Genomic DNA, 14,361 nt, shown 5'->3' with positions numbered 1-14,361 from the left:
CCCCTTGCTTCTATGTCCCATCTCTGGAACATCATGTCTCTGTCCACCTTGTCGATTCTTCTAAGTGTTTTATATGCCATTATCATATCCCCCCTATCTCTTCTGTCCTCCAGTGTCATCACGTCGATTTCCCTTAACCTCTCCTCGTAGGACATGCCTCTTAGCTCGGGCACTACTCTCGTTAAAAACCTCTGCATTATCTCTAATTTCCTGACGTGTTTGGTCAAGTGTGGGTTCGTAACTGGTGTTGCATACTGCAATATGGGCCTGGCGTACACGGTGTACAGAGTCCTCAACGATTACTTACTATTCCTACTATTCCTTACTATTCTTACTATTCCTTACTATTCCTTATTATTCTTACCTATTCTTATGTTTGCTAGGCGCCCATATGCTGCAGCGGTTATTTGGCTGATTCGCACCTCAGGAGATGTGCGGTTTTATTTTTGCACTTGGTGGAGCTGAACTCCAGAAGCTAGTTTCTACAACAGGCCTGCAGCCTATCCAAATACATTTGCATTCCTGCCTTGTCCTCTTCCGATTGAATTTTCCTCATTAACTTTTGGACCTATTCCTTCTATCATGTCATTGACTTATTCCAAAAACATCACCGATCCTTGGACTGACCCCTATGGAACCCAGCTCGTCACAGGTATCCACTCTGATACCTCGTCATGTACCATGACTCACTAATGCCTTCCCATTATATATTCTCTGACCCATTGCGGTGCCTTGTTATACTTGCCTGGTCCTTTAGCTTTTGCATTAATCTCTTGTGTAGAACCGTGTCAAAAGCCTTATTGCAGTCCAAGAAAACGCAATCTACCCACCTTTCTCTCTCTTATCTTACTGCTGTGACCTTGTCATAGAACTCCAGTAGGTTTTTGACACAATTTCCCGTCCCTGAATCAGTGCTGATTGTCGCTGATAAGCTCATTCGTTTCTAGGTGCTCCTGATAATCTTCTCCATGATTTTGCATAATATAAGTGCCAGTGACACTGGTCTGTAGCATAATGCTGCAAGTCTGTCTCCTTTTTTAAAAAATTGGGACTACATTTACTGTCTTCCATACATCAGGTACTTGCCATGATTCACTAGATATACTGAAGATTTTTGTTATTGGTACAAAGAGTGTCTCTGCTCCCTCTCTCAGGACCCATGGAAAGATGATGTCTGGCCCCATCGTCTTTGAGGAACAGTGTAACAAAGTAAAACTTGTGGAGCGAACAATTTTACATTATTCTTTTGGAACGAACAAGAAAAACTTTCATCATCATTCACTCCATCACTGCCTTGCCAGAAGGGTGCTTTACACTACAGTTTATGAAACTGCAACATTAACACCCCTCCATCAGAGTGCAGACACTGTACTTCCCATCTCCAGGGCTCAAGTACAGCCTTCCGGTTTCCCTGAATGCCTTCATAAATGTTACTTTGCTCGCACTTCAACAGCACGTCAAGTATTAAAAACCATTTGTCTCAATTCACTCCTTTCAAATACGCCCACGCATGCCTGCTGGAAGTCTAAGCCCCTTGCACAAAACCTCCTTTATCCCCTCCCTCCAACCTTTCCTAGGCCGACCCCTACCCCGTCTTCCCTCCACTACAGATTTATACACTCTCAAAGTCATTCTGTTTCGTTCCATTCTCTCTACATGTCCGAAACACCTCTACAATCCTTCCTCAGCCCTCTGGACAACAGTTTTGACAATCCCTCACCTCCTCCTAACTTCCAAACTACGAATTCTCTGCATTATATTCACACCACACATTGCCCCCAGACATGACATCTCCACTGCCTCCAGCCTTCTCCTCGCTGCAACATTCATCACCCATGCTTCACACCCATATAAGAGCATTGTTGATAAATGGTTTAGATTTGTATTGGACTGAATAAGCCACTGTGTGGCGAAACGTTTCCTCAATAAAGATTCCCATATGTTGCATAAGTGTCTCAATCTTCATGAACATTGGTAAAACTGTACTCTCAATCATTCCCCTCTTTGCTTGCAAGGACAAAGTTCTTTGTCTCCACAGACGCCTAAGTGCACCGCTCACCCTTTTCCCCTCATCAATTCTATGATTCACCTCATCTTTCATAGACCCATCCACTGACACGTCCACTCCCAAATATCTGAGTACATTCACCTCCTCCATACTCTCTCCCTCCAATCTGATATCCAATCTTTCATCACCTAATCTTTTTATCCTCATAACCTTACTCTTTCCTATATTCACTTTTAATTTTTCATCTTTTACATACCCTACCAAATTCATCCACAAACCTCTGCAACTTCTCTTCAGAATCTCCCTAGAGTACAGTATCATCAGCAAAGAGGAACTGTAAGAACTCCCACTTTATGTTTGATTCTTTATCTTTTACCGGAACTCCTCTTGCCAAGACCCTCGCATTCACTTCTCTTACAACCCTATCCATAAATATATTGAACCACGGTGACATCACACATCCTTGTCTAAGGCCTACTTTTACTGGGAAATATTCTCTTTCTTTCCTACATACTCTAACCTGAGCCTCACTATCCTCGTAAAAACTCTTTACTGCTTTCAGTAATCTACCTCCTATACCTTACACCTGCATCATCTGCCACATTGCCCCCTTATCCACCCTGTTATAAGCCTTTTCCAAATCCATAAATGCCTCAAAAACCTCTTTGGCCTTATCTAAATACTGTTCACCTATATGTTTCACTGTAAACACTTGGTCTACACACCCCGTGCCGAGAGAACACCCACGCACGCACACAATCCTGAGTAAAGGCAATGAAATGAAGAGAGAGGAAACTAATGGGTGAAGGAGATAGCAGGAGGAACATGAGGTTACATCGATCATTGGGTATTAGGAGGCGTGGAAAAGATAATGAAAATGCAAAATGTTTAGAAGATCACGTTATCTCACAGTACATAGACAACCTTCTAGTAATACAATATGGAGAAGGATCATGGGACTCAAAGCGCCCTTGAGGAATTCATATCATGACCGGATATTCCTGAATTTGGAAATATCTGTTGAGGCTTCAAGCAGTGTTTTATTGTAAATCAATAAATGAGTGGAACGGATTATCTTCACATGTCAAAACCTCTCCTAGCATCAGCTAGTTCAGGAAGAGCTGAAAGCAAAGTAATGAATGAAGGTACAGAAAGGGAGAAGAGTGATTTCTTGCCAAGTTAACATTCGTGTACCTATTACTAACAGGCGATACTCTCTTTAATGTTCTAGTTAGAAAATCAGTTCACTTTATCAATTGTATCTTATTTAATGTAACTGATTCTCATATGGTTGAGTTACTTATCTGTTTTAATTTCCAGGTCTTTAATCATGACTGATTCCTACTGCAACTTTCAGATAGACGTTAAATAATTATTACAAGGACCCCAATGGAATTAAGAAACTTCGCCTAAGTTTTTTGGGTTATCCTAGGTAACTGACACATATATTATTATGTAGTTTGGTTTATGTGTACCTGTACATAAATAAATTTACTTAAAGCATGTGAGGATAAGGAACACTGGGGAAGGCATGAGTAGGGAACACCCAGCCACATGGAACTCATCTAGACTCAAAACTATCTTTCTCGTACGAGGCCCAACACAGACCCACTCCACTTCCCAACACTAACTACATTCCCATACACTTTCCTTCCTTATTCATCTTTATTTACAAATTTCGTCCTGACCCCTGTCAATGTGACAGTATACACACCGTCCCCAGCCCTATCTACTCAATTCACACTCCACCAAGTCTTGAGGAAGTCTTAAAAGCTGCTGTTTTTTCTCCTTTCATTCACCGAAGCGCAGCTTAAACGTAAAGTGTGAGCTTTAGCTACATAATAAGCCGGAAGTTTTTCTTGGGTCTCGCGGGCAACAAAACAAATTAAGTTCACTTTCTCAGCACAAATACGAAAAATTACTATTTCTGACATTATTAAATATTAATTTATGTATTTAGGCTTCATCTGTGGATTCATATTAATCATTTTCTGTTTGTCTCTTCAATATCACATAGGATTTTAAATTCAAGTCATGAGCTCTTAATCTCTTCCCTCATAAACTGACTTTTACATTAGTTTCCTCGAGTCCCCAAACGTGACGTTTGTCTCACCTCCGAAACAAGTCTTAATTAAGTTGGGAATTAATTTCTTTAAAAAAATATGAGCGAATTTGACATTTCATTCAATTCCGATACCATTTATTAATGACTGCAAATGCCCAAGATCCACGTGGTAATGTTTTTCCAAGGAAATATGTGGTACCTTTGTTGTTTTACTCACAAGACTTCATCTTTGTGTGGCTCAGAACTTCCACATGTTATTAATCACATATCAGACTGAGATATTAAGTTATAAAAAAAGTATAAATTAGACACATGTGCAACTCTTGGGTATCTTTATTGAGGAAACGTTTCGCCACACAGTGGCTTCATCAGTCCATACAAAGGAGAAACTTGAAGAACAGGAGGAGAATGAGGTAATCAGTCCCTCAACCTTGAGTCGATGTGTTCAGTCCATCAATCTTGAATAGAATACCGTATTCTACTCAAGATTGATGGACTGAACACATCGACTCAAGGTTGAGGGACTGATTACCTCATTCTCCTCCTGCTCTTCAAGTTTCTCCTACGTATGGACTGATGAAGCCACTGTGTGGCGAAACGTTTCCTCAATAAAGATACCCAAGAGTTGCACATGTGTCTAATTTATCAACATGTCGGTTATCTGAACCATTCATCTACAAAAAAGTATAGATTGAAAGCGTATGAATGCATGTAATTTTACATATTTAATAAGTAAGTACAGAGGATGTTTCTTACAGATGCAAAATATACATACACCTGCCGTACAGCTCTCGAGAAACCCAGCCACTGCAGGTGGCCTCCTGGACATCACGTTGGGGTCTAATTCACACCTCAAACCTCACGCTCTTCCCTGACAAGTTCTCCAAGTAAGTCCGGTAACATATTTTGGTACATTTTTCTTCTCAGAGAACTACCTAAAATATACATAAGAAGGTAAACACAATCATGTTACCAGTAATTCATCGTTGTAAGCTACAAATCGTTTTGTAAAACAAGTTGGTGTAAAAACTTTACAGTAGTTTTCTGTAGAGTTGTCTTCAATATTCAATTGTGATTCCTTGTTTTTGTGTCCAATCTCTGGAACATCCCGTCTCTGTGCACTCTGTCAGTTTCTCGCAGTAGTATTTGTATTTTGTTTTCATGTTTCCTCCAACCTTCTTATCTTCCAGTGTCGTCAGGCTATTTCTCTTAACCTTTCGTCGTAGGACATTTCCCTTAGCTCGGGAACTAATCTTGTTGCAAGCCTTTGTACTTTGTCTAATTTCCTGACGTGCTTAACCAGGTGTTGGTTCCAAACTTGTGCTACATACTTCAATATGGGCCTGACGTACACGGTGTACAGAGTCTTGAACGATTCATTACTGAGGTATCGGAACGCTATTCACAGGTTTACCAGGCACCCATATGCAGCAGCAGTTATCTGGTTGATGTGTGCCTCAGGAGATGTGCTCGATACTATACTCACCCCAAGATCCTTTTCCTTGAGTGAAGTTCGCAGTCTTTGGCCACCTAGCCTATGCGCTGTCTGCAGTCTATTTTGCCCTTCCCTGATCTTCATTACTTTGCATTTGGGAGGGTTAAATTCGAAGAGCCAGTAGCTGAATCAGGCTTGCAGCCTGTCCAGGTCTCTTTGTAGTCCTGCCTGATCCTATCCAGTTTAATTCTCCTCATTAACTTCACATTAACTGCAAAAATAGCACTGGTCTTAGGACTGATCCCTGTGGAACCCCACTCGTCACAGGCGCCCACTCTGACACCTCGTCACATACCATGACTCGTTGTTGCCTCCCTGTCAGGTATTTTCTGATCCATTGCAGTGCCTTTCCTGTTATGCATGCCTTATCCTCTAGCTTTTGGACTGATCTCTTGTGTTACCTTGTAGGTTTGTGACACAGGATTTTCCTTCCTTAAATCCGTGCTGATTGTCGTTTATAAGCTTGTTCCGTACTAATAGCTCCACCACTCTCCTAGTAATCTTTTCCATGACTTTGTGTACTATACACATCAGTGATACTGGTCTGTAGTTTAGTGCCTCGTGTCTGTCTCCTTTCTTAAAAATGAGGACTACATTTGCCGTCTTCCATACCTCTGGTATTTCCCCAATTTCAATGGATGTGTTGAAAATTGTTGTTAGTGGCATACACAGCGTCTTTGCTCCCTATCTATGGACCCACGGAGAGATGTCTGGTCCCACTGCCTTTGAAGTATTATGTTTATTTAGCAGCTTCTTCACCTCCTCTTCGGTTGTATCTCATCCATCAGTTGTTGATACCCCCCCCTGTTCTGACTTCCCGGAATCCTTTCTGTTTCCACTGTAAATATTTCCTTAAATCTCATGTTGAGTTTGTCACATACTTCTTCGTCGTTTCTGGTGAGTTCCCCAGCTTTCTTTCTCTGCCTGATTACCTGGTCCATGACTGTTGCCTTCCTCTTGATGTGGCTATACAACAGCTTCGGGTCGGACTTGACTTGTTATGTCGTTTTCGTACTGCCGCTGGGGCCTCCCTTCTAATCTGTGAATACTCATTTCTGACTCTTTGACTAATCTCTTTAGTGTCCTGGGTCCTTTGTTTTTTGTACTTTTTTCATTCTCTAGCACACTTAGTTTTTGCCTCCTTACACCTTTGGGTAAAGCAATGGGGGCTCATTCTGGTCTTCCCATTATTAAAGGTACCCTTGGGACCAAACTTCTCTGCCTCCTTCCATTTTGTCACTTATTCCATCATTTCGTTTACTGATTTTCCTACCAGTTCTCTTTCCCACTGAATCTCCTGCAGGAAGTTCATCATGTCTATGTAGTCCCCTTTTTTGTAGCTTGGCTTTCCCCATCCAACTCCTATTACCCTTTCCACTTGTAACTCTATTATGCATTCAAAGCTCAGAACCACATGATCACTAGATCCGAGGGGCCTTTCATATATGATGTCCTCGACGTATGAGCTACTAAGGGTAAATATGAGGTCCAGTCTTGCTGCTTCATCCTCACCTGTTTCTGGTAGTGTCCCTAGCATGTTGATGCACAAGGTTTTACAGTACCACATCCATCATCTTGGCTTTCCATGTTTCAGGACCCCTATGTGGCTCCAGGTTTTCCCTATCAATCTTCTTGTGGTTGAAATCACCCATAACTAGTAACTGTGCTCTACAAATGTGAGGTCTTGCCACCTCAGCCTCCTGTAGTTCTATGGTGGGCTGTACATCACTGCAATGATTACTTTATGTCTCTCAGATTTAATTGTACCTTCTATGTAGTCCCTTTCGCCCATTTCATCCATTCCTTACATTCCCTCAAATTCTCATCGGCTTTTAATGAGCTGCGCAACTCCTCCTCCCTCTCTGCTCCCTCTATCTTTCCTCATGGTTTGATATCAGACCGCGTCTGTTATCATCCCGGTGAGTTTTGTTTTTGTGAGTGCTGTGACATCTGAGGACATCTCCTTGATCATTTCATGTTACTCTTGACATTTATTTATTATTCCATCATCATTTGTATACCAAACCTCAACTTCTTTTCTAAAATTCTGGACTGGGGAGAACCTTGGGGTTGGGGGAATGGGAGACCTGGCTGGGAACTATGGGGGGTTTCTGTTGGGGTGGAGTTTGTATTTGCTCTTCCTCCTGAGTGTGGGTTCTCCTGGTCTCTGTCTTTGCCTCTCTTCCTTGCATCTTTGTAACCTCTCTTTCAGTTTCTGCCTTTCATGTGTTCTATCATGGTCGAGATACAGCCTCCAGTACTTCAATGTGTCCCTTAGTTGCGCTTTCTCCCAATGGATCCTGTATCGATAAGATTCTGCCTGAAAAATCACTTTGACTGGCCGTTTTTTTCCCTCTTGGAAACCCCCATATTCCCAGAAAATTTGTCAATTGGGTCATGCCATCCTCTCCAGTTGGTTTCCTGATACTTTCAATCGCTTTTTTCTCCCCCTGTCTTTTTGCTTCGAAAGTTCCCCCTTCACCTGGAGCCCATAAACAAAAACTGACCTCTCCCTTTCATTCTCCCACTGCATTTTCCTTTCCATCTCCTGAGTTGATTTAGTTGCCTCCATTGCCTCTTTCCTATCTGATGTCTCTGAGCTCAGTGGTCTGCCATTTTCCCTTCTCAGCTTTTCCTGAGAACTGCAGTGGTCTGTTAGGGCCTCTCCATGTGCGTGTGCAGGTGCGTGTGCATGTGTGTGTGTGTGTGTGTGTGTGTGTGTGTGTGTGTGTGTGTGTGTGTGTGTGTGTGTGTGTGTGTGTGTGTGTGTATGTGTGTGTGTGTGCATGCATGTGCATGTATGTATTCACTTAATTGTACTCACCTGATTGTGGTTGCAGGGGTCGAGACTCAGCTCCTGGCCCCGCCTCTTCACTGAACGCTACTAGGTCCTCTCTCTCCCTGCTCCCTGAGCTTTGTCATGCCTCATCTTAAACCTATGTATGGTTCCTGCCTCCACCACATCACTCGCCAGACTGTTCCACTTCCTGACCACTCTATGAAGAAATACTTCCGAACATCTCTGTGACTCATCTGAGTCTTCAACTTCCTAGAGTGACCCCTTATTTGTGTGTCCCCTCTCTGGAACATCTTGTCTCTGTCCACCTTGTCTATTCCACGCATTATTTTGTATGTCATTATCATGTCTCCCCTAACCCTCCTCTCCTCCAGTGTCGTCAGGCCGATTTTTCCTTTAACCTTTCTTCGTAGGACATTCCCTTAGCTCTAGAACTAACCTAATTTTTTAGCATGCTTGACCCGGTGAGGGTTCCAAACTGGTTCAGCATACTCCAGTATGGGCCTGACGTACCCTGTGTACAGTGTCTTGAAAGATACCTTAATTAGGAATCAGAACGCTAATCTCTAGTTTGCCAGGCGCCCATATGCTGCAGCAGATATCTGGTTGATGTATGCTTCCGGAGACGTGCTTGGTGTTATACTCACCCCAAGATCTTTTTGAGTGAGGTTTGCAGTCTTTGGCCACCTAGCCTATACTCTGTCTGCGGTCTTCTTTGCCCTTCTGCGATCTTCATGACATTGCATTTGGCGGGGTTGAATTCGGGAAGCCAGCTGCTGGACCATGTGTCCAGCCTGTCTAGGTCTCTTTGAAGTCCTGCCTTATCCTCATCTGATTTAATTGTCCTCATTAACTTCACATCATCTGTGAACAGGGACACTTCTGTGCCTATCCCTTCCATCATGTCTTACAAATATGCCAAAAATAGCACTAGTGCTAGAACCGACCCCTGTGGGACCCTGCTCACCACAGGTGCCCATTGTGACACCTCATCACGTATGTATGTGTGTGTGTGTGTGTGTGTGTGTGTGTGTGTGTGTGTGTGTGTGTGTGTGTGTGTGTGTGTGTGTGTGTGTGTGTGTGTGTGTGTGTGTCTGTGCCTGTCTGTCACGGCACTTACACGTATATAGTGGAACCTCGGTTGTTAACTGCATTACTTGTTGAACAAATCGATTTTCAAAGGAGGAATTGGAGAAAAATTTGTCCTGGTTATCGAACGTTCTCTTTACTGTCGACTCACAATGAGAACGGCTCGGGTCACGGGTCGCATGCTCACAGAATGCACACTGGACAATGAGTCGACAGCATGGATGTGAGCCAGTATAGCCACTAACTCGCGTGCTGTAAACATCTCTTGACCTTTTATGTATCTTGTTAACTTTTTTATTATTTTACGGTTCTGGTGCAATTTTGTGATCGTGAGATAAGCCGTCATGGGTCCAATGAAGGATAAAGAGATGAAAACAAAAACAAAGTTGTGAAAAGCACTATTGAATTTGAAAAAAAAGTCATTAGAAAGTTTGTAGATAGGCACCGCATGGTTGATATAGCTAAGCCTTTTGGTAAATCAAAGTCTACTGGTAGAGGATATTGTGTCCCAGAAAAAGACCTTCGGCCTTGAGGTGATTGAAGATGATGTGGAGCATAGAACTGAACTCATCACAGAAGAAATGTGTGGTATATAGAGTGAAGTGCAGGAGTTTACTGAAAAATACCATCCAGACAAAGCAATGGTCATCTGTCACTCTAACATGTACAACGACAGTGTAATGTCTCAATTTAGACAAGTGTTAAAACGGACCCTGAAACAAACCTCACTGAACAGGTTTTTAGTGAGACAAAAAACCAGTGAGCCAGGTGTTAGTGGTGTAAAGAGACAAAGAGAAACAACACCAGAAAGACAGTTAATAGAAGGTGACTCTCCTTCCAAGCAGTAACACACGTCCCTCTTCTCCTACACCTTCGTCCATTATGCCATTAACTCTCCTCCGACAGGTAAGAGGCAGTTAAATTTTTATTTACTGTACAGTAATTCAGTTAAAGGTTCTTTTAGTTTTGATTTTTATAGTTTTGTGTAGTGGTTAGTACATTTTTAATAAATTATTATAGTATCACTAGGGGTCTGGAACGGGAAAATTCTATTCACAATATTCTTTGGGAAAAACTACTTTGATTGTTGACCATTTTGGTTGTCGAATCGACACCTGGAACGAATTGAATTCGACAACCGAGGTTGCACTGTATTTGAAAGTCTTTGGACTGTGTTTTGTGATTTGAAAAGTTTTCTTATACTAATTTAGAGAAAATATCAAAACAACTTAAAAAAACTGTTATGGAACTCAAGTAATTTTAAGTATATCATTATCAACCCTAGTTGAAGTGTCATTTAATGATTTTAAAGTTTTACCAATATACATGACAATAAACCTAAAAGGAAAACTTTTACTAGACAAAATGGATCTAAGACGTTCCAATTCTAAGTGCAGAATGAACTAGAAAAATATGATTAGCATGAAAAGTATGTGTAAAACCAAATTACATATGTATTAAGTAGGAATGAAAGAAGGAAATTTGGTGCACAGTTCTGCAAAGACGGATGTACTGTAAACCTGAGTACACAAAAAATCTAGTTCTGTCGGTGTTAACATCCAAAAATGCCAAATAATTATTTATTTTAGTTTCCAAAGTAAACTCAGTACTATGATACGTAGAATTCTAGTAATCAACTGGTAAACGAATCTGATCAGAAAGCGTAAGAATTTAAAAGAAATCGTCCATATATTTACTATAAGAAAGCTTTGTAGATGAATGGTTCAGAGAACCGACATGTTGATAAATTAGACACATGTGCAACTCTTGGGTATCTTTATTGAGGAAACGTTTCGCCACACAGTAACTTCACCAGTCCATACAAAGGAGAATCTTGAAGAACAGGAGGAGAATGAGGTAATCAGTCCCTCAACCTTGAGTCGATGTGGTCAGTCCATTCAAGATTGATGGACTGACCACATCGACTCAAGGTTGAGGGACTGATTACCTCATTCTCCTCCTGTTCTTCAAGATTCTCCTTTGTATGGACTGATGAAGCCACTGTGTGGCGAAACGTTTCCTCAATAAAGATACCCAAGAGTTGCACATGTGTCTAATTTATAAGAAAGCTGTTTAAAATCTAAAGGACACTAATTTAACTATAACTTGTCATGATAACAAAAATATATTGCTGACAACAGGACCCAGAGGATATCCCATACCTACCCCAACGTCCTGGTTATATTTTTTATTAATAAACAAACACAATCAATTTTCTGCATAGCTGAGCAACTGTCTCATGTTCTAGTGTTAAAACCACAGACTTGGTTGGAGCATTTAATGACTTCTTCACACTATATATTAATAGTCTCATATAGAAGAATTTTTTTAAAAACCGACGTAATTTGGAAACTGGACATAACACTGTCTCTCTCCTTTACAAATGAAAAAGTATCTTTATAAATAAACGTATTAGTGATAATAAGAGCATGAAAAATAACCAAACACTAGCTAATATTCAGTTAAATTTGAAAATAGGTCGAAGAGATTTTTGGGAAACCATAGATAATTTTTGATTTCGACCCAGTAACAAATATAATCGAATACAACCCTTAGGTCAAGGCAGAACCAAATTTTAATTTTCTTAAATAACTGTTAAGTTTGGAAACAATTCATCCTAGATATGGATAACCATCACATAGATACCCATCAGTTACAGAACTCAGGACAACACTGGACCACTATGACAAGGTCCTGGATGCTGCTGAGGATAACAAAATGCAGATGTAGTATGCACAGACTTTGCAAAATCCTGCGACAAGTTCTGCCACTGTGTAATAGCGCACAAAATGAGTGATAAAGGAATGACAGTAAAAATTGGTAGATGCATCTATAACATCCTTACAAATAGAACACAAAGAGTAATAGTAAACAGAGTAAAGTCTGAGGCAGCTACAGTGAAAAGCTCTGTTCCACAAGGCACAGTACTCGCTCGCACCCTATTCCTCATCCTCATATCTGACATAGACAGAGCTGTAATCCATAGCTCCGTGTCTTCCTTTGCGGATGACACCCTAATTGCCATGATGGTGTCTTCCATCGATGACACCGTAAGACCCCAAGCGAACATCAACCAAATCTTCAAATGGACCACTCAAAACATTATGAAGTTCAATGAAGAGAAATTTCAACTACTCAGATGTGGAAAATTTGAGGAAATTATAACTGTATCAGGGTCTACAAAAAATTCTAACCATACAATAGAACGAAAAACTAATGTGAAAGATCTGGGAGTGATAATGTCAGAGGATCTCACCTTTAAAGTCCACAACAATGTATCTACTGCATCTGTTAGAAAAATGATAGGACAGATAATGATAACCTTCAGAACTAGGTACGCCAAGCCCATGATGATTCTCCTCAAATCGCTTGTTCTCTCCAGGCTGGAATACTGCTGTACACTAACTGCCCCCTTCAAGACGGGCGAAATTGCTGACCTGGAAAGTGTTAAAAGACCTTTCACGGAACATATAAGTACGATAAGACACCTAAATTACTGGGAACCGTTGAAGTCCCTTGATTTGTATCCCCTGGAACGCAGGAGAGGGAGATACATGATAACATACACATGGAATATCCTAGAGGGATTAGTACCAAAGATGCACACGAAAATCACTCCCTGTGGAAGCAAAAGACTCGGCAGGAGATGTAACATTTCCACGAGTACACTGAGAGACAACAAAATAAGTGTTAGGGACTCAAGACTGCTCAACTGCCCCCTACCCCAGTTTACATAAGGGGGATTACCAATAGATCCCTGGCTGTCTTCAAGAAGACACTTAAAGCCAGTACCCGACCAGCCGGGCTGTGCTTCATATGTCAGTTTACGTGCAGCCAGCAGTAACAGCCAGGCTGATCAAACCCTGATCTACCACGAGACCTGGTCTCAGACAGGGCCACGGAGGCGTTCACCCCCAAAAACCTCTCCAGGTATGGGTAAATATAGTAATGCTTAATAAGAACAATAGTGTTTTATTAACGTTGACTTATTCAGTAAAACCAAACCATTACCTTTGTTAAGGTACGAGTTATGGAGCTGCTGAAGGCGTAATAAATGTGAGTGGAACATGCCAGTGTTCCAGGGACCACAAACACATTGCATGTGCTACAAAAATATTCCATGACCCAGGGATACAATCCATGAGAATTTCGTATAGGACACAGGAAAGCAGGTTATAATACATACATGCATACATACATACATACATACATACATACATATGTACATACATATATACTGATAATGAGTCAAACATGCGCCTGACCTATTTCTACTAATGATTCTTTCCTATGTGACCACGTCTTCAACTGCTGCATCTCACTACTTCTGCCTGTCTATTAGATAGATAAGGCCTGCTGCGCAAGCAAAATGTCTCATAATAAAGTTATCTAGCCTTGCACATGTCTTACTCATCGCCATAGACAATGACAAATTTGCTAAATGAGAAAGAATCTATGACAGGTCTGAACATTACTGAGAGATAATGATAATGTGTAAACAAATACTAACAAAAAGAGAAGAATCTATTTAACAGACAACGAATTTATTTTGAACAGTCATTAGGTAGTAGGTTGGTAGACAGCAACCACCCAGGGAAGTACTACCGTCCTGCCAGATGACTGTGAAACAGAAACCTGTAACTGTTTTGCATGATGGTAGGATTGCTGGTTTCTTTTTCTGTCTCATAAACACGCTAGATAACAGGGATATCTTGCTACTCCTACTAACACTTTGGTCACACTTCACAGACGCGCACATGCATATATATATATACATACATCTAGGTTTTTCTCCTTTTTCTAAATAGTTCTTGTTCTTCTTTATTTCTTCTATTGTCCATGGGGAAGTGGAAAAGAATCTTTCCTCCATAAGCCATGCGTGTCGTATGAGGCGACTAAAATGCCGG

At 41.2% G+C, this 14,361-nt stretch overlaps 1 protein-coding gene across 1 annotated transcript in view; it reads left to right on the top strand.

The window, feature by feature from the left end:
- The window catches only part of LOC138852453 (uncharacterized), a 173,217-nt gene that overhangs the window by 13,962 nt on the left and 144,894 nt on the right, over positions 1-14,361 (top strand). The window contains exon 3 of the mRNA XM_070083127.1: positions 4,832-4,960. Within this exon, the coding sequence (XP_069939228.1) occupies positions 4,832-4,960 (129 nt within the window). The remainder of the gene's footprint in view (positions 1-4,831; positions 4,961-14,361) is intronic.

Source organism: Cherax quadricarinatus, chromosome 9 (genome assembly GCF_038502225.1).
Source record: "Cherax quadricarinatus isolate ZL_2023a chromosome 9, ASM3850222v1, whole genome shotgun sequence".
NCBI classification, from domain to species: Eukaryota; Metazoa; Arthropoda; class Malacostraca; order Decapoda; family Parastacidae; genus Cherax; species Cherax quadricarinatus.
Note: the sequence above shows the minus strand (reverse complement) of the source record. Positions and strands in the feature narration are given on the sequence as shown.